The sequence below is a fragment of the Schistocerca cancellata genome, chromosome 6 (genome assembly GCF_023864275.1).
Source record: "Schistocerca cancellata isolate TAMUIC-IGC-003103 chromosome 6, iqSchCanc2.1, whole genome shotgun sequence".
Lineage (NCBI taxonomy): Eukaryota > Metazoa > Arthropoda > Insecta > Orthoptera > Acrididae > Schistocerca > Schistocerca cancellata.
Genome location: NC_064631.1, coordinates 284668214 through 284689639, shown reverse-complemented (window position 1 = coordinate 284689639; position 21426 = coordinate 284668214). Strand labels below are relative to the sequence as shown.

General features: G+C 37.2%; 1 protein-coding gene across 3 annotated transcripts in view; it reads right to left on the bottom strand.

Moving 5' to 3' along the window:
- LOC126088500 (SLIT-ROBO Rho GTPase-activating protein 1-like) overlaps window positions 1–21426 on the bottom strand; it is a 703657-nt gene that overhangs the window by 30866 nt on the left and 651365 nt on the right. For all 3 annotated transcript variants that reach the window (XM_049906639.1, XM_049906641.1, XM_049906642.1), the window contains exons 12-14: window positions 14424–14494; window positions 9124–9304; window positions 4931–5123 (exon numbers count right to left, since the gene is read on the bottom strand). In XM_049906639.1, the coding sequence (XP_049762596.1) occupies window positions 4931–5123; window positions 9124–9304; window positions 14424–14494 (445 nt within the window). The remainder of the gene's footprint in view (window positions 1–4930; window positions 5124–9123; window positions 9305–14423; window positions 14495–21426) is intronic.

Here is a 21426-nt window from a genome sequence, read left to right as displayed (position 1 = left end):
GATAAGGCACCAACTTTGGCAACAAAGAAAGGCAATATCATTCAGTGGTTGAAACGGCGAAAAGTGGATTTCAGAGAAGATTTAAAGAAGGCGGAATTGCTAGAAATTGTGGCACAAAAGAAACTCCAATTTACAACATACGTAACTGATGAGACTGCTAAAAGGCATGGGCATGAAATCATTCAGCTTCCTCTATACCATTGTCACTTAATTGCAATTGAAGGGGTGTGGTGCAGATCAAAAATTACGTTGCTGCAATCAATAAAAAATTCACCATCTCTGAAGTTGAAACTCTCCTTCCAGCAGTTATCAATAAAGTGACAAGCGAGATGTGGACTAAAATTGTAAACAGCACTGCAAGTGCCATCACAGAGGCAATCAAAACTGAAGGGGTTGTGGGAGAATGCATTGAAAATTTAATTATACATCTGGGAGAGGGCAGTGATAGTTCAAGTAGCGCTGAGGAAGATAATGTCAAATCAGATTCTGACAGCGATTTGAGTGGTGTTTTTCCATTACAGTAACTACAATGTGTTCAGTAATGTAAGGAGGGAGATTGCAGATCATCATATTGTACTTTCTTCAGATTAAACTCTTAATACACTGACCAATTATTGTGTAGCTCATAGTATAACAAATTAATAATGCTAATACTTAACAACAGAAACTAAAACTGCTAATGTTCAACAACTTGCGAAAATAGTTTTCATTTCAGTTGTGAAGTTTAACAAATAAGTTTATGGTATTTCAGCATCTTAGATACTTCTACTAAATAGCTCTTATCAGTTCTCGAGTTAATATATTTTAAGTAGCAACTTTAAATAAATTCACACGTACAAATACGACTTGCATTTTGTCGCGCTTTTACTTCTGCTGCTAGAGAATGCGTATAGTAGACAGGGCGCCGCATGCCGTGAGCCACGTTCGGCAACAGCGCCGTCTGCCTGCCAGAACTGTCAATACAAATCACTTGTCTCACGGATTATAGTCTACATAATAGATCTTCCTTCATATGACGTAGTGTACTGTAACACTGGCATCAACAATCTATGCATGTTATGTTCATGTCTGTCTTATGAGAATACGGAAGTCTCCTTGCAAGCAGAAGGCAATATGTAGTAGTGACTGGTTCAGACAGCTGATTCAGTTGTAAAAACAGTGATGTATTATCAACAGATGCCAAGGAAATGATCAAAGAAATGAAACTCCCTTACCTCGGTATTTGTAGCAATAATTTAATAGCAAACAGCCAAGTAACTCCAAATTATCTCACAAAATAGACTGAAAGTATCCATAGAGACTATCAAACTGTACTGAACACCAAGGCTCCTCATAAAGCTTAAATGTGTCCACAACAAGAAGTCACAGAAACTCCTATCACAGCTAAGCTTCACTCAATGTGTGTGTCTCGATCAGCAGAATTTTTTTAAATTACATAAATTATGCATTATGGACAAATGAAGTGACTGATTTTTGTAGTGTATAACATGGAAAAACTGGTGTGAATCATTATAGCAAAACTATGACCATTTTCTAATGTCCATTCTGGAACACTGAATTTTAATAAAAATTGCTATGATTAAGGATACAAGAAACAATTTCTTAGATCTACTGAACACAATGTGAGGTAAAATGTTTAGTTGGAATCCTTCACAATTAAACAAAATATCTAAAAAATACAAAATATTTATTTTTTAATTTTGAATGTCCTCTTACATTGTCACTATACTGCATTTTGAATGGTTAAGTCAACAACAAATTATGTTAACAATGTCATGTTCATGAGATCAAAAAATTTGAGATAAATCCATAAAGGCCAAGAAAAATGCATACATACTGAACAAATATGATAAGAAGTGAACGAAAATGGCACTAAATGGATACGTAAAGTTCATATATACAATTAAATGATGAGATACAAGATTACGCTGAAAGTTATTTGTACAGAAAAAGAATACCTTCTGCGTACACCACTAATTTGTATATTCCTCCAATTTATTTCATTGTGTTTTAAAGGTCATCATTTTATCCTATTAGGCACTAACTCTTTTGAGAGTACTTATACGCCTGGTTTGCATCTACCAGACACTTTGATTTATTGTCTCTCCCTTTTAAACAAAAAACAGAAGTACTGGCACAGCTATACATAATACGAACTTTGCCATATGCACTGACTCTTCTATGTTCAATAAGAAATTTTACTTCTATACCACATTATGTTAATTTTCTGTTCTCGGTAGTCCCAAACGCATGAGGCAATAGCAGCCACACAGATATACGTCTATCCCAACTGCCTTCTTTCTGTTACACCAATCAAGAGGTAATATTTACACTGATACAAGTATTTGTGAAAAAATTGTGAACATATATCTGTTACTACAGTCAGAGCTCATTTACAATTTACTAGATAGCCTCCTCCCTAAATGTAAAGCTATCAAGGTACAGCATAAACTTCTCTAGTTCTTTATTTGAGCTCTTCTGACAATCACAAAAATTCCATTTCAGTTTTGCATAATCAGTTATAATTACATTACAAAAACATCAGTAATGCAAATCTCAAAGGTCCTTCACTTTTTCAGGAGTAAAAAATCAGATAATACCATAAAACACACACACACACACACACACACACACACACACACACAAGTACTGCAAAACACACACCTCCACAACAAACCTTGGTCCCTCAGAAGGAACTTTTAAGACTGGTGCAAGAAATAAATTTTGAAGACATTACAGCACTTTTTAAACACATACAAACACAACAAAACAAACTGCTACTCGTGCTGCCCTGTGGCAGCGTTACAATGCATACCATTACTTCATGTCAGTCACAATCTAAAGACCCACCATATAACTGAAGCACTAAAATAACAACACTGCTTGCCATTATAGCTCCCTAACACATTTAACAGAATTCTACACTACTGTTCTCCTAGGAAACAACGAACTTTTAAAATTTGTATCTACATTATCAGCAACAGTCTAAAGCATGCAGTACAAAAAAACATACAAGAAATGAATACTGAAGAAATAGTTTAATAAATAACAACAAATTAAGTGATACTCACACAAGCTGTTCACATCAACAGAAATGAGCAGGGAATGTGTTTCAAATGCGTAACCCAAAATAGAAATTTATGAGTCCATATGAGCATGCTTTTAATCCTACAATTACAAAGAGAGATTCCTCGGAAAGATTTTTGACTTCTCACTTATTTGAAGTCCTCTTAGAACTTCTATCTCAACGGTAACTTCAAAATATATCAATATTAGCTATCTCTGAGCTACGAATGCAATAAATCATCATCTCCCCCTCCTCCCTTTCAACATATGCATACATTTGTAACCACGTGAAATTTTCACTGTATAAGGGCCTTTTCTCAAGTCAGTTTTTCTTGGTCCACAATCGATTTGATTCAAAAATGAATCAGTTAAAAAGCTACTGATATATTACAAAAGCAATAACCAATAACCCCCCCCCCCACCTCTCTCTCTCGCTCTCTCTCTCTCTCTCTGTGGTGTGTGTGTGTGTGTGTGTGTGTGTGGGGGGGGGGGGGGATACCTAGTTACATATGGATTTCAAACATATCATTTTTACACCTGAACAAATATATTTCTGGATATTGGCTAGTGTACGTTTACTTAATGTGTCTAGTCAAGTTTGAAATCTGTGGAGCTGAGTCCATATTGGGAGAAGCAAATGAAAGTAAATTACTGATACCGTAAACAGAAAACACTAAATGCAAGAACTGTTACGTTAGAAAAGGAAAATTTTGGGGAAATTACCTCTCAAGATTTAAAGTTCACTTATCACTGATGACAATTAGTAAATTATACAAAAAAGGGTACGGCAACTGTATGCTAGTATTTTAAGAACAAAGCACTAATATTAAAACCAGAAGAACATCACCACTTTCAAGTTCATCAATGCTTTCATTTTCATATAAGATGTGTATGCACATTCAGGCATATAAATTAACTGCCTCTCACATTTCTGAAGCCATTCACTTCATGCTAGTGATGATACAACAACTGGATAAGGTCTTAGAATGTCATTTGATATGACACAGCAGTAGGAGACTTAAAAGTATGCTCACATTAAACATTTTTCAGACTACAAGGAATGATTTTCAATGAAACTGCATGCAGCTTGTGGACATTCACATTACAGTCTTCATTTCAGTGCCTGTCCATTATGCAAGTTAAAGCTCTGTTTTCATGGTCAGTGCCTCCATTTTACACAGTAATGAGTAAAACGGCAACCAAATCAATTTAAAATTGTGCCAGCCTCCTTTTTTTACCCTTTTCTGTTAAGAATCCATTGCAGATCAGTCCTGAATATAATTACAATATACTATAAAGAAATGGAACCCAATTAATCATTGTAGTGCAGATGAGGGAATACATTCTGCGTTTGAGAATCATCTTTCACTCCAGGGGCTATGGCTATCCTTTGTTTCTGATGATTCACCAACTGAATCACAATTTGTAACTGATGTATATCTTCACCACCTTTGGACCCTACAAGTTTTCATACTTGCTTCCAAAGAATGCAACCTTACTTTGCAATGTGGATTAAATGTCTACAGTTTCCTGTACATGCCTTGATTTGTGATTGTAAAGTATATGAAAAGTGAAAGAACCATATGCTACTGAAAATTACAACTACTGGTACCACTTTTTTCTAGAATGTATATCTACAACAGATTCAGTCCATCTTGTCAAATGCGCACAAAGTCCCTAATTTCCGACAATAAAATTATTTTATGTCTGTAACTGAGTATTTCTACTCAGAGCTTTCAAAAGAAAGCTATGTGCAAGACTGGCTGGCTCTGACCACGAAAGAGAAGAAGAGCAAAGCAGGTGCTATGACATATCACATTACATCACATCACATCACGACACATCACACAGTGGTCTCCAGTACCTCTTGATGAGGAGTGTCCGCAAGGGGAAGTGGCCACGCTGACGGTGCGACAGCAGCCAGTGGCGACGGTGACGACCCTGAGCCTGACGGCACAGAGCCCTCAGACCCAGAGGCAGACGCTCGCCGCCGTACGGATTCCTCTGATGAGCTGGAACGCAGCCCGGTGCCTTCCAGTTTCTCTCTGTCCTCATCCCTTAAACATAAGTACGTAATCGTTACTGCTCAGTGCCACATTACTATAAATTTCAAAAATAAAATGATCTACCATGTCCACCTTAGGTCTAATTTTAATGAAAACTTAAGTGTACACAACTGTATTCAAAAAAGAATTCAGACTGGAGATATTTGTAACGTACAGGATCTATACTAATCACATACCAAATAATTAGGAATCTGATATGAAAAATCATATAAAAATACTGTAGTCCAGCAGAAAGTGTGAGTTTGATAAAAATGGGGATAGTGCAACAGTGAAGAAAGATGTACTCCATCCACAGAGCAGCAGGCAGAACAGTGAGCCTCAATGTTGTGTTAAGTTGACATTGAAACTAAAGTTCCTGGAGGATCCAATCACACAGGAAACAATATTTGGCTTTGTGGACAACAGAAACAGATTTAGGAAGAAGCAGCCAATGTCGTACTGTGCTCCCCTTACAAACAATACAAGTATACCGTATTTACTCGAATCTAAGCCGCACTCGAATCTAAGCCGCACCTGAAATATGAGACTCGAAATAAGGGAAAAAAAATTCTCAAATCTAAGCCGCACCTGAAATTTGTGACTCGAAATTCAAGGGGAGAGAAAAGTTTCAGGCCGCACCTCCAAATCGAAACAAAGTTGGTCCATTGTAATATGACACAATTTAGGTCGAATGAATGACGATACAGCTACAGTAGTTTGGTTCGAGTCGAAAGCTTAGCAGTTAAGCTTTACCAGGTACCCATTGCTATGCGTCAGGCGCTCCGTCCGTATTTATACGGATACCCTTCCTTTTTCACGTACTTCGTCTGGTTTGAATCGATTGCTCATTTTGTTTTGATCTGATAAGTGCTGTTTTCTTTGTTATAGGTGTTTGCGTCAGTCACTCTAAACTGAAAATGCATTACTATACTGTGTCATGCATTGTTTGTCGCATTCTGATAATGCGTGTTTACGGCCTGTCGCAGCTAGCGGCATGGCTTGCTTTTGTGCACGCTACCGCCGCCTACAATTAAAAAAAAAGAGAGGAATCGTCACATTAGCGAAACAATGGCAAGAGACTGCTATTTGTTGTTACTTACACTGCTGCTTTCTTTGATAATGATCAACAAGAACCAAATAATAGATTGCGTATGATATAACATGTTCTGAACGAAAATTTGGCGAAAATTTTTCTCCGTTTTAAAATCTTTGCGGCCGCTTCTTTAGTACATCAAATTCTGCACAGAAATTAGTCATCTTAGATTTAAAAATCTAGTCAGTTGCCGTGCTTAATTTCTGATTGTATCACTATTAGGCATAAGAGTAATACGAATATAAACATGACACGATACGTATATTCTTCCGCGTTTGCTGTTGTCTCACTCTAGTTTCGTAGTTTATTTGGCAGACAGGATTTAAATGAGATAGAAGCAAACACGAAAGAATACATGGCAAAATGTTTATATTCGTATTATTCTTGTGGTGAAGAGAATACTGCATGTGATTCACATTTCATCAGGTTCCTATTAGCAACCATCTCTTCTCACAGGTAGGAAAAAATTCAGAACGTAGAGTTGGCCATATTGACAAAAATCCCAGTATTACCAGTGGGATTTTCGTAGTACATTGAAATTCGAAGATGAACAATACGGAATTTGTATTTACTTCGTTGGATAATGTATGAAAATGCAGTGGTCGAAACTCGGGCGGAGAAAAATGCTCGTCTTCCAAATTTTTTTTTTTTTAATTTTATTTACTGACGCAGACGTTTTGGCGCCAGTATTTATCTTTGTGCCTACAAAGGATGCCTGTGTAGCGCTACATATATTCGACGGCAGAAGTTAGTTGTGGCGGCACCTATCAACATTTTTCAGAACTTCCGCTTGCTTTGCACTCGATTCTAAGCCGCAGGCGGTTTTTTGGATTACAAAAACCGGAAAAAAAGTGTGGCTTAGATTCGAGTAAATACGGTAAATGAATCTGTTAAAGATTGATTCTATGGCCTCAGGTTCCTGAAAGTAGTCATTATGTCCAACTTCCTGTATCATTTGGAATGTGAAATACAAGGTAGAACTCAAAAGTAATGAGATTTCCTTTCATGCAGATGGAGGTGCAGTTGTTAAAGGTTTTTCCATTGTGTGCTTATATTACACATTTCTCTAAATTGGTTGATCAACTATCGTCTATGAGTAAGCACGAGTTAGGTTGCAATGCTTTCCTTCTCATAGCCATAATTTCATACGACCAGCTATTTTCCACTTATATATGTGACAGAATAATATCCTAAGGTCAGGTTTTGTTCCCTGTTATGGAAGTCAGGAGTTTGCAAGGAAGAAGCACTGAACCTTCTGCTGCAACACCACTGTGACCTAAGAAAGCAAAACATGTGAGACACAATGTGAAAACAATGTAGGATTGTTTTTCCATGATGAAGGAAATAGTTCATAATGAATTTGTTCTTCAGTGTACTAAAGCTAACAAAAATTACTACTGTCAAGTGTTGAAAGGCAATCCCCCCCCCCCCCTTCCCCACAACCTTTTCTTATTCTCTAGAATGAAAAGGGGCAACAAGGAAGAGTTTCCAGGGTGTAGAAGAGGTGAAACAAAATTGTTGGAAGCATTACACAATATTAACTACGAGTAAGTTTAAAATTTATCAATCTTTGGAACATTGGGATAAGTGCAATAAGTTAAATAGACACATATTTTGAAAGTGCTGCAGTCCCCTAAATGCCCAGAGGAATACAAAATTTATTCACAGATTTCTGAAGATAGTCACTACCATATTTGTAGCACCAATTTACTGGTATTATAAGAGGAAACAATCAGTGAAACGGTGCAATACCACAATTAATCACAAAAGCATTGTGGGTAGGTCAGCTAATGGCAGTTATTTCTATTTTAGTTCTGTGACCTGGCAAATTTCCAACAATCTCAAATGTTAGTTACTCTAAAGAGCAAAAAGGAAGAATATAAGGAAGGAAGGAAGAAAGGAAGGAAGGAAGGAGGGAGGGAGGGAGATCTCATCAGAGATGAAGCACAAGCACAAACTAGAGAAAGATAAGGTAGGAAATCATCCATGTCCATTCAAAGGAATGATTCTAGCATCACCTCATATGATTTATGAAAATCACAGGAAACCTAAACCTGGACCATCCAATGAGAAATTGAACCACTGTTCTCCCAAATGTGTGTCCAGTGTGTCACCATTACACTTGCTTGGAAAAAGTTAATCATACAATTAGGTAATTCCATGTCCTGTATGCCATTTGCATGATTGTAATGCTTGTGCATTACAATTCTCAAGTAGAAAAAAGTGTAGGAGTAACTCAAGTATGGAGAACCCCCTAAAAGTCAATGTCCAGCTGGCCAGGACTGACTGTCATTAACCTACTAGAAGTACTGATGAAGGTTTCTGGTCACTTGCTGTCTTCTAAGACAGCACACTGCACATTAAGTCATGTAAGAAGTACAGACCCACACAATCAACAAACAACAATAATCAAGTAAAAAGTCACAAATCACTTCTAAATCTAAAAAAAGACCAAAAGGCTGAACATAAAAAGTAAGCTTACATTACACCAATCTCTAAATCAATCTCTAAGCAATTAAACACATCAATAACAAGAACAACCATAACTAATCTATTTTGGAAATGAATATGAAGCAAAGGGATTTTTTTTTCCAGGTGTTCTAAATCCCATTTTAACACCCTGGAAAAAAGAACAAAGATTAAAGTCAAGCAAGCAGGACAGAGCTGGCACTGATGTGCCTTAATGTCTCTCACTCCTCCTCTTCCTGCTCCCATATAACATACATCTTCCTCTCTCTCCACAAGTGTATGGAGTACCACTTGCATTTCCAATGATCCTGTATATAAGGTGGTGATTATTAAACATTTTACACGTTTCTGAAGTCAGCAGCCCGACATTGCTCATCCTAGAAACCATTTTTTTTCTCCATGCCATGTTCAAAAGCAAATCAAGTAATTACTAACTGCAGTATGAAATACCTGATTTTGAGAAGAATATATTTGTCTGGCACAAGTCCTTCACGACCATCTATGCTGCCACGCCACCAGTCATTGGAAACTTGTGAAAACAGCACCAAGTGGTCTCCTTTTTTGAAGCTCAGTTCACGATCTGAGCGTGCCATGAAGTCAAACTGTGCAGTCGCCTCCATGCATTCTGATTCTGTAAAATAAATCTATCATCAGTTAAATGTGTTAAAGCCTGGTAGAACAACTTCACATCTACCAATCAAAAATGTAACTGTGTATGTTCTATCACATTAATTTATTTTGTGACACTGTTTTTGGCATACTAGACTATCTTCAGACTACCAGTGTTTTATTCCTTTCCCTGATAAATCAATTAAATACAAGGTCTCTTCAAACAATTCCAGAACTTCGTCCACAAATTTTTTTTACTCTTAACTTTTACTTACTGTGCATGGTCTCCTTCAAAATACTCTCCTTCAAAATTGATAAAAGGCTCCCAATGCTATTTCTGCTTCTGAAAGCAGTTTTGGTGCACCTCTTGCCAAGTCATGTGAAGGGCTGACTGTGAATTTTCTTTTACTTTGTCTACTGTTGCAAATCTTTGTACTTTCGATGGGGCTTTCCACTTTGGAAATAAAAAAATGTCGCAGGGGCCACGTTTAGAGAATATGGAGGATGAAGCAACACAGTAATTTAATTTTCTGTGCAACAGTAGTGCACCAACAGAGATGAATCTGCAGGTCCTTTATCGTGATTTAAGAGCCATAAATTGTCTCACCAGGCTTCAGGTCATTTTCGTCTCACATTTTCTCACAGGCATTACAACGCATCCGAATAATACACCATTGATTAATAGTTTGTCCCTGTGGCACACATTCATGATGAACTAATTCTTCAAAGTCAAAGGAAGCCATCAGTATGGCTCTGACATTCCACCTGACCTGATGAGATTTGTTTTGTCTTGTCTTGGAGAACCTTTCCCGATCCATTGTGATGTTGAACCTTGGTTTCAATATCATAACCGTAGACCCACGTCTCATCAGCACTTACGGACCATCTCGTTCTCATTTACGCAATCCAAAAACTCTTCACTTATGACAAGGCAAAGGTCTATCTGGGCTTGAGTCATGAAATGTGAGACAAACTTAGTGCCAACAAGAAGCATTGCAACATGCTTTGTCAGGATTTCATAAAATAATCCAAATGATATGTTACATTCTTTTACAATCTCTTGGACAGTTAGTCTTTCACCAGCATGCACAGTTTCATTAATGTTCCTGACATGAGCATCATCATCAGTAGACGTCGAAGGGCATTCCGAACGAGGGTCACCTTTAACTTCCATATGGCCATTTCTAAGCTGTGTGAACCTTTTCTAACATTGAGTACGGCTTAAGCAATCATCACTGTAGGCTCCCTGCATCATTTGGTGTCTCTCTGTAAAGGTTTTCTTAAGTTGCATGCGAAATTTAATGCAGACATGTTGCTCCCCCAACTCTGCCATCTCGAAATTCGCAAACTGTGTGACACAACATTCTACACAATATGGCACTGAACTATAACTCACATAATACAACAGTGAAACTTCCAGCAGTTACACATTAAAAACAGGTGTGTGCAGGGATGCCAACCACATTTCACACCGACACACCATAGGCGTGAAATTACGGATGTCCTGGAATTTTTTCAACAGACCTCGTATGTGTGTATCAGGAGCTGGTCATCATTTTACTGGCAACAGAAGCACCAAGAAAGAGTGAACATTAAAGACAACTTTAACCATAACTATTACAGAAATTAACCATAAGATTTAGAAACTAAGACAATAATCTATTAGTTACTTAACATAAACAGCAGACACTCCACCCAATAAAGGTTAATTGTGGTGTGGTAGCTATACATAATTGGCTGATATAAATGAACATATCGTACAGAGTATGTTTTGACAGACTTGTTTACGTAACCTCCAGGTTAGGCAAAAGAATCTGATAAATAGACAAGGTTTAATCCTACACATGGGTTCTAGAGTTTTAAAAAGTTGTGTGTATGGAAATTAGTTGCACTAAGGACTTTGTTATCTATAACTGGAGAACTAGTTATATATGACAGCTGGAATAGATACCTTCAATATTCTCTCCTGTGAAATAATGAAAGTATGAAAAATTCAAATGTTGCACATTTTCTCAAACCTGCTTGTACAATCCTGCTTGTACACCGATTAACACTCAGTTGCCTAAGATGGTTTGCTGATGATGAAACTGTAATGTCTCAGGAAATAAATGATTTTGATTCAAGATTCAATCATCATCCTGTGATCAAATTGCCCACAAAATTTTTCGGAATGTCTATGGAGACCATTGGTCCTGTTTAGTAATGTGTAATGTACTGTAGCAAAACTAAAGATGGGTTATTTAATAACTGTTGAGGCAAGGCGAAGGAACTGTCCGTGCAGCACAGTAATAGATTAAATTCTCCAATGTATCAATATTATTTCTGGCAGTTGGTGAGCAATACTGAATGTTAGTTGAAATTTCCACACAATGTAAATTATTCATCATTGTTAGTATGATCAATAGTCAAAGTTTTCAGTTGAGGCATATAATAACCACCAACTGCTTTCAATAGTATGAAATGGGGAAAAAAATATATAAATTGGGCAGGTTTGGATTCATTTCCTTGACGTCAAGTCCACGTAAGGAATGGTCCCAATCAAGGTCTCTAGAAACGGACCTTGTGGTCAGCAAGAAAAATCATTACTTTTTTTATTTTAGATGGGGACAGAGTAATTCTCACTGAAGTTTTGGCTGATCTTATCACAAACTCCAAGCAAAGCATAAAAAAGTATTTTTGGGTGTCTGTGTGGTTGGGTGTGAGAGTGTACCTTCACTAGAGAAACAGCAGGAGCTCAAAAGCTACTGCAAATAATCTTTTCTGTTGCATGTTTCTATGCAGAAGTCAGTCAGTTAAAAATGAGTGGTTGCCTTTCCTCTACTTTAAAGCGCCTAAATACATTTGCTGTCTTTCATCTCAAGAAGTCTGTGCATTTCATAGATTTTTCTCTCACTTTGTTCACTTTCATATGTTAGACTGTATCTACACTGGAACTGATACATTATCCTTCTTACAAGTGCCTTTTTTGCCCCACATGTGGCATATTGTGCACTTGAGGGGTACCCACAGTGTACCAGGTGAAGGGAACGATATTTACAGCAGGGCCACAGCACTGCTGCAGATGCAGCCCGACAACACTAGGGTGGTTGTTTATGAGATCATTCAGGCCACAGAGGTGGTGTGTGCACCAGATGTGACATGATGTGACAGTCCAAAATTGCTTTTTGGTACATCACTGTGTTCACATTACACAGTCTTGCATACATAATACCACATTTCACAATGCCATCATTTTGTGGTTTAACAGTTGTTGCTAATTGTATTGTTTTATTATGTCGAATGTGGAAAGTAGGAGACAACCTTTGGGGTCAAGCACATGACCTGTCAAGTGCTGAGGAAAGTACATGCAGTGCTGGGATCCCCAGCCAGAGAAGTGGCACTGTACTCGGAATAAACAAGATGGAGCCTGGCCACCAAGAATCATGGTTTTTTATGATGAAGTTACATTACGTTACAGGACAATGAGATTGCAGACCACTTTTTGTCACAGACCAGAATTTGTTTGTTGATGAATGTAAAGAAATCGGGTAGAGCCTTCTGAAGCAGAATTAGGTTAAATAACTTACACGGTACTGAAGATTGTGTTAAGTATGTGACAGCAATCATGAAAATATTTTGCGCAGTTTCAGTGAACTTTGTTACTGTTGAAAAAGGACTGAATCTGTCACATTTCAAAATGCTGCTCCCTGCTGGATACGACTTCCTCAAATCCTGCCCTGAAATGAGATCCATCCATCATGAAATCCTCCCCACTCCACCAAGAGTGTCTTTCCGCCGTCCACCCAACCTTCATAACCTCCTGGTTCATCCATATGAAATCCCCAAACCACCTTCCCTACCCTCTAGCTCCTACCCTTGTAACCGCCCCCGGTGTAAAACCTGTCCCATGCACCCTCCCACCACCACCCACTCCAGTCCTGTAACCCGGAAGGTGTACACAACCAAAGGCAGAGCCACATGTGAAAGCACCCACGTGATTTACCAACTAACCTGCCTACACTGTGAAGCTTTCAATGTGGGAATGATCAGCAACAAACTGTCCATTCGCATGAATGGACACAGGCAGACAGTTTGTTGGTAATGAGGATCACCCTGTGGAGGAGGATCACATGCATGCCTTGGTGCACGGCCAGCACATCTTGGCACAGTGTTACACCGTCCGGGTTATCTGGATACTTCCCAAACACCAATCCATCAGTACTCCGGAGATGGGAACTTGCCCTTCAGTACATCATCTCTTCCCTTTACCCACCAGGTCTCAATCTCCGCTAATTTCAAGTTGCCGCAGCTCATACCTCACCTGTCAGTCAACAACATCTTTGCCTCTGTACTTCCGCCTCGACTGACATCTCTGCCCAAACTCTTTGCCTTTACAAATGTCTGCTTGTGCCTGTATATGTGCAGATGTGTGCAAGTGTATACCTGTCCTCCCCCCCCCCCCCCCCCCCCCCCAAGGTAAGTCTTTCTGCTCCCGGGATTGGAATGACTCCTTAAACTCTCCCTTAAAACCCACATCCTTTCGTCTTTCCCTCTCCTTCCCTCTTTCCTGATGAAGCAACTGTGGATTGTGAAAGCTTGAATTTTGTGTGTGTTTGTCTGTGTGTCTATCAACATAGCAATACTTTCGTTTGGTAAGTTACATCATCTCTGTTTTTAGATATAGTTACATTAGGAACTAATATGACACACATTTTTATTGCATTTTAGAATAATAATTATTTTGTTGGTAGTAATACAAACTACCCAATTCTCTGGTGCATTGCTAAGAACTAGAAAGTGATAATATGACTAATTCTTAGTCATGGAAGGATGAAGTTTACAAACTGTTTTTAACTAATTTTTAAGACAGCCCAATGAAGCTATTTTTCTATGACAGCTTCAACTCTTCCAGGATTCTCTTCTATTGTACATCATCTACATAACAACAAAAAATGTAGTGTCAATTTGGCTGCCCACTACTCTTTTTCCGACTTGATCATAAGAATAATTCACCTCTGCAAGTGTGGAATTGAATAATACCACAGTTTTTTGTTCAAATAAAATAGTATATGGTTTCATGTACCCTAGCAACAGCATCTTGTATTATCTTCACAATAAGCCGTCTTTCCCTCTCCTAACCTAAATTTATTTGTTTCACATACCATCCTCTGAAGGATACACTTCAGAATCCATGTCCTCCGGGATATGGTCAGATGGAGAGTCACCAACATCACTGAAACAAATTAGATAGTTTGAACTGTGAACACAATACAGTAAAATCAGGAACTCGCCAAATCCTTTAAAAAAATAGAATCATTCTTAACAGCTTAGTTTTGTAAAGATGTGTACTTCAATCGACAGGAATTACTTTAAAAATTACTTTTATTTTTGTTGCAGTTTTCTCCAAGTTTAATTTAATTTGTTTATGATGATTACTACAAATTTTGTTATGTTGCAAGTCCCAATTCTTATCTTAGCTAATATTTGGCATGTGAATAAGGGACTTCCAAAATAATTTCTCTGATGGAACTGTGTAGAGATTATCAGATACATATAGAAGAGAAAAAGTTCTGAAAATAAATGTCCACTGAAGGTGCCCAAGAATACTTAAGTTATATATGATAAAATAAAATGCTCGGTTCTTATATTTCACTTCTACAAACAAGTTCTCTCAAAATGTCACCTGATATCAATGTCTCTGCACCAAAAGCCATAAATTTTAAAATATTCTGAACAAATAGTCTCTAAATATCTTCAATACACTGCTAGAACAACAGCTGTGTTCAAGTAAATGTATCAATATTCTAAGAGCAGTGTTCATTTTTCAAGAAAAAGATGCTGTAACTACTTTTCCTAATGCAGAAACATACTGAAAACAAGGCTTCACACTGACAAAAAATGAAGAGCCTCGTAAATTCAATTATAAATTATCTGAAAGGTTTAAAATATTATTATTATTATTATTATTATTATTATTATTATTATTATTATTTTTATTATTATTTCTTTCCTTTCTCAGACGTTATGTCTGGTTAAAAATGGAAAGTGACACGGACCTTGATCAAGCGTGAGTTCCTTCTAACTGTATGGTATACGTTACATTGCATTTAGGAACTTTCGGGTAATTGAACATGTATCAACAATTACAGATTTCTGAAGTTGTATATACACGTTTGGATGTAGCTGTATTCCCTTAATATACTGGTGGATATTGTGTGGTATGACTCCTGTAGTTGATAGTATACCGTATTTACTCGAATCTAGGCCGCACTCTAAGCCGCACCTGAAAAATGAGACTCGAAATAAAGGAAAAAAATTTCCCGAATCTAAGCCGCACCAGAAATTTGAACCTCTAAATTCAAGGGGAGAGTAAAGTTTTAGACCGCATCTCCAAATCGAAACAAAGTTGGTCCATTGTAATATGAGACACAATTTAGGTCGAATGAATGACGATACAGCTACAGTAGTTTGGTTCGAGTCGTAAGCTTAGTTAAGCTTTACCTGGTAGCCATTGCTATGCGTCAGGCGCTCCGTCCGTATTTATACGGGTACCCTTCCTTTTTCACGTGCTTCGTCTGGTTTGAATCGATTGCTCATTTTGCTTTGATCTGATAAGTGCTGTTTTCTTTGTTATAGGTGTTTGCTCACTCTAAGCTGAAAATGCATTACTGTACTGTGTCACGCATTGTTTGTCGCATTCTGATAGTGCGTGTTTACGGCCTGTCGCCGCTCGCGGCATGGCTTGCTTTTGTGCGCGCTACCGCCGCTTACAATTAAAAAAAAAAGAGAGAGTAATCTTCTCATTAGCGAAACAATGGCAAGAGACTGCTATTTGTTGTTACTTACACTGCTGCTTTCTTTGATAATGATCAACAAGAACCAAATAATAGACTGCGTATGATAGAACATGTTCTGAATGAGAGTTAGGCGAAAATGTTTCTCCGTTTGAAAATCTTTGCGGCCGCTTCTTTAGTACATCAAATTCTGCACAGAAATTAGAGTCATCTTAGAATTAAAAATCTAGTCAGTTGCCATGCTTCATTTCTGACTGTATCACTATTAGGCATAAGAATAATACGAATATAAACATGACACGATATGTATATTCTTCCGCGTTTGCTGTTGTCTCACTCTAGTTTCGTAGTTTATTAGGCAGGCAGGATTTAAATGAGATAGCAGCAAACACGAAAGAATACATGACAAAATGTTGATATTCCTATTATTCTTATGGTGAAGAGAATACTGCATGTGATTCACATTTCATCAGGTTCCTATTAGCAACCATCTCTTCTCACAGGTAGGAAAAAATTCAGAAAGTAGAGCTGGCCATATTGACAAACATCCCAAACAGTCTTGCATGTCGGATTTTCGTAGTACATTGAAATTCTGCTACAGTCGAAGATGAACAATACAGAATTTGTATTTACTTCGTTGGATAGTGTATGAAAATGCAGTGGTCGAAACGGGGCGGAGAAAAAAAACTCGTCTTCCACTTTTTTTTTTTTTATTTACTGACGCAGAGGTTTTGGCGCCAGTATATATCTTTGTGCCTACAAAGCATGCCTGTGTAGCGCTACATATATTCGACGGCAGAAGTTAGTTGTGGCGGCACCTACCAACATTTTTCAGAACTTCCACTTGCTTTGCACTCGATTCTAAGCCACAGGTGGCTTTTTAGATTACAAAAACCGGAAAAAAAGTGCGGCTTAGATTCGAGTAAATACGGTAATTGGTATAATGTCAACTTTATCCTGATGCCACATGTCCTTGACTTCCTCAACCAGTTGGATGTATTTTTCAATTTTTTCTCCTGTATTCTTCTGTATATTTGTTGTATTGGGTATGGATATTTCGATTAGTTGTGTTAATTTCTTCTTTCTATTGGTGAATATGATGTCAGGTTTGTTATGAGGTGTTGTTTTCTCTGTTATAATGGTTCTGTTCCAGTATGATTTGTATCCATCATTCTCCAGCACATTTTGTGGTGCATACTTGTATGTGGGAACATGTTGTTTTATTAGTTTATGTTGTATGGCAAGTTGTTGATGTATTATTTTTGCTACATTGTCATGTCTTCTGGGTTATTCTATATTTGCTAGTATTGTACATCCGCTTGTGATGTGATCTACTGTTTCTATTTGTTGTTTGCAAAGTCTGCATTTATCTGTTGTGGTATTGGGATCTTTAATAATATGCTTGCTGTAATATCTGGTGTTTATTGTTTGATCCTGTATTGCAATCATGAATCCTTCCGTCTCACTGTATATATTGCCTTTTCTTAGCCATGTGTTGGATGCGTCTTGATCGATGTGTGGCTGTGTTAGATGATACGGGTGCTTGCCATGTAGTGTTTTCTTCTTCCAATTTACTTTCTTCCTATCTGTTAATGTTATGTGATATAAAGGGTTGTAGAAGTGGTTATGAAATTGCAATGGTGTAGCCGATGTATTTATATGAGTGACTGCTTTGTGTATTTTGCTAGTTTCTGCTCGTTCTAGAAAGAATTTTCTTAAATTGTCTACCTGTCCATAATGTAGGTTTTTTATGTCGATAAATCCCCTACCCCCTTCCTTTCTGCTTAATGTGAATCTTTCTGTTGCTGAATGTATGTGATGTATTCTATATTTGTGGCATTGTGATCGTGTAAGTGTATTGAGTGCTTCTAGGTCTGTGTTACTCCATTTCACTACTCCAAATGAGTAGGTCAATATCGGTATAGCATAATTATTTATAGCTTTTGTCTTGTTTCTTGCTGTCAATTCTGTTTTCAGTATTTTTGTTAGTCTTTGTCTATATTTTTCTTTTAGTTCTTCTTTAATATTTGTATTATCCATTCCTATTTTTTGTCTGTATCCTAGGTATTTATAGGCATCTGTTTTTTCCATCGCTTCTATGCAGTCGCTGTGGTTATCCAATATATAATCTTCTTGTTTAGTGTGTTTTCCCTTGACAATGCTATTTTTCTTACATTTGTCTGTTCCAAAAGCCATATTTATATCATTGCTGAATACTTCTGTTATCTTTAGTAATTGGTTGAGTTGTTGATTTGTTGCTGCCAGTAGTTTTAGATCATCCATGTATAGCAAATGTGCGATTTTGTGTTGGTATGATCCAGTAATATTGTATCCATAATTTGTATTATTTAGCATGTTGGATAGTGGGTTCAGAGCAAGACAGAACCACAAAGGACTTAATGAGTCTCCTTGGTATATTCCACGCTTAATCTGTATTGGCTGTGATGTGATATTATTTGAATTTGTTTGGATATTAAGTGTGGTTTTCCAATTTTTCATTACTATGTTTAGGAACTGTATCAATTTAGGATCTACTTTGTATATTTTCAATATTTGTAGTAACCATGAGTGGGGTACACTATCAAAAGCTTTTTGGTGATCAATGTATGCGTAGTGTAGCGAACTTTGTTTAGTTTTAGCTTGATATGTCACCTCTGCATCTATTATCAGCTGCTCTTTACATCCTCGTGCTCCTTTGCAACAGCCTTTTTGTTCTTCATTGTATGTGTCAGTATTATTATTATTATTATTATTATTAGTATTATTAATAATAATAAATTCCAGATCTGCTTGACACATCTGTCTTAGTTTTTGTTTCATAATTAAGCTTATTTTATTGGAAAAGTAGAATCATGTTTCAGATTTTGAAGAAAAGAAAAATATGAACACAGTCATGGGGAAAGATACTGCAGCAGAACCCTGTAACTGTAATCCTAGAGTCTGAAGTTTGCAACCAATGAATGATACATACAGCGACAAATTTTGCATAACTTACAGTAAATTCAGTGAAAAAATACAAATATACATCGTGTCCCAGGAGGAATGCTCAATATTCACAGATATGACAGGAATGAGCGTTTGAAGCAAAAGGTCTACTAAACAAGCACACCTGACGTACTATGAGCACTTTTCCAACAGAAAAAAGATTAATTTCGTTCATTGTAATCTATTTTTTGGAAGTCATGCAATAGTGTCATATTTTATCTAACGAAAAACTGCTCTACATATATAATTTTTCTTGCTTAGTACAATGCATTTCAAGAATTTATTGTAATTTTGTAATTTTCAAGTGCATTTGTTTACATAAATAATTTTTATGACATCTGTGTTTAAAAAAGCTAGATGTGAATCAGTTAATCTTTTCAAATGTTCCTCCTGTATAAAGTAATTATAGTCATTTTTCCGTATGTTCAGTTCCTCTTTGAAACTACTCAACATCTAAATCAAAATTGAATATAAACATTATCAATAATGGAACAGTCAACAGCAGTAAAATAAACTTTATAATTGACAACTTCACGTAAATAACATAATTTACAGATTAAATAAAACCTCTGACAGTAAAACTCTTTGCAAAACTATACTGTCGTAATATCTCTTTAGCATGTTCAGATTTTAAAAAAAGTTGTGAGTAATGATTTGTATCCGTGCGATATTCTGTGTGAACGAGGAGGCTCAATACTCATTTGCAGACAAACAGAAACGTTATTTGTAATGTTAGCACATAAAAAAAAATCCCGAGATTTATTTTTTCCAACTTCCTGACTGATAACATACAAATTCCGTGGCAGAAGAACTGGGCATCTTTTGTGGGGATCCATGAATCGATCCAATTTTACACTTGTTCATATGATTGGAAGTGCAGGTCAGCCAGACAACATATGGAGAATAAGGTGGGAGGGTTAGGACGTCTCATTTCAACATTTCCATTTACATTTTGATGGGTTTTGCGACATGGGGTCGAGCACCAACACGCTGAAAAATCACCTTGACATGTCTATCGCTGTATTGTGGTCATTTGTGTTTCAGTGCTGGGCTCGAACGCATCAAACTGCTTTCAATAATGATGTCCTGTGACTGTCTTCGTCTGTTTCAGTAGCTACGAAAATGTTCTGTCTTCCACCGCCATGCCGGTCTCTGACATCAAAATCACCGTTCATAAGGCATTGAAAACATTCTCTGCATGTTCTTCCACAAATAGTTCCCTCACCATTGGTCTTATCCAGCATTTTAAGAGCCACAGCCACAGATTTCTTCACATTAAAGCAGAAAATTAAGACTTCCCGCAAATGGCAAGAAATGGGTATGTATGTTGATGTATTTGATCAAGAATAACCTTATGATGCCACTAATGTTTTATGGCATTGTGTTTACAGATGCCTAAGCTTATTGTATTACACCTATGACCAACCACATGAATCCCACTTGCCGCTATAGCCGTCTTTTGCAAAATTGCGGAAGCTAAGTTGTAGACCTAATATATGAAACAAATGCATTTGAGAAAGAGAATAAATCTTTGAAATACATTGTGATAAGCATAAAAAATTACATAATTGGCGAGGTTTTTCACTATTTAAATTAAGAATAGATGTATTTGACTGAAGTGTAGATGAACAAATGCTCATAGCCTTTAAGGAATCCATCTTAGATCGATCCCACACTTACTAGACCAGGCTCGTCTAAACTGTGCCCCTGGGACGCTAGCACCAGCTGTCTCCCGAGGCCACTGCCCCAGGCAAATTCGTATGTTGTTGCAATGGCCGAGCCGTATCGTTTAGCTGACCGTGCAGTCTGCTCGCCGCGTCAGCAGGGGTCAAAAGCATTGATCCGACAGAAAGCCGTTAGTCAACAGACATAAGGCTACAGCGGATCGAGATGGATGGTCAACAGCAGTAAACAAAAAAAAAGGGGAGCGACACATCCGCACTATTTAAACCCAAGTGAGAAATTAATTTCTTTTGTACTGCTGTTGAAATCATACCAAATGTTTAGTATGTCATCAGACCCTCATTTATTTAAAAAAAGTACTCGACTGAATGTCACTTTAATACCCGTCACAAAGATCAGTTCGAAAATTTGTCGCAAGAGGAACGCCAGTCAAAGCTTGAACAACTGAAAGAAAACTTCAAGCAGCATTACAGTGAAGTGAGTGTTTCCTATTGTATGACTTTATTATTTATAAACATGATAAATAAAACTATATTTTATACTCAGATATGTCACTTAGCAATGTGCCAGTTATCAAATATCAGATTGTCAGCAACAAGGAACATTTATTTTCGGTTAATTTTGATATTTGGGTTGCATTAAATCGTGTTGCACGGACATAAGGAGAAGTTCAAGGTATGTTATTTTTTGCCACTTTCTGAAA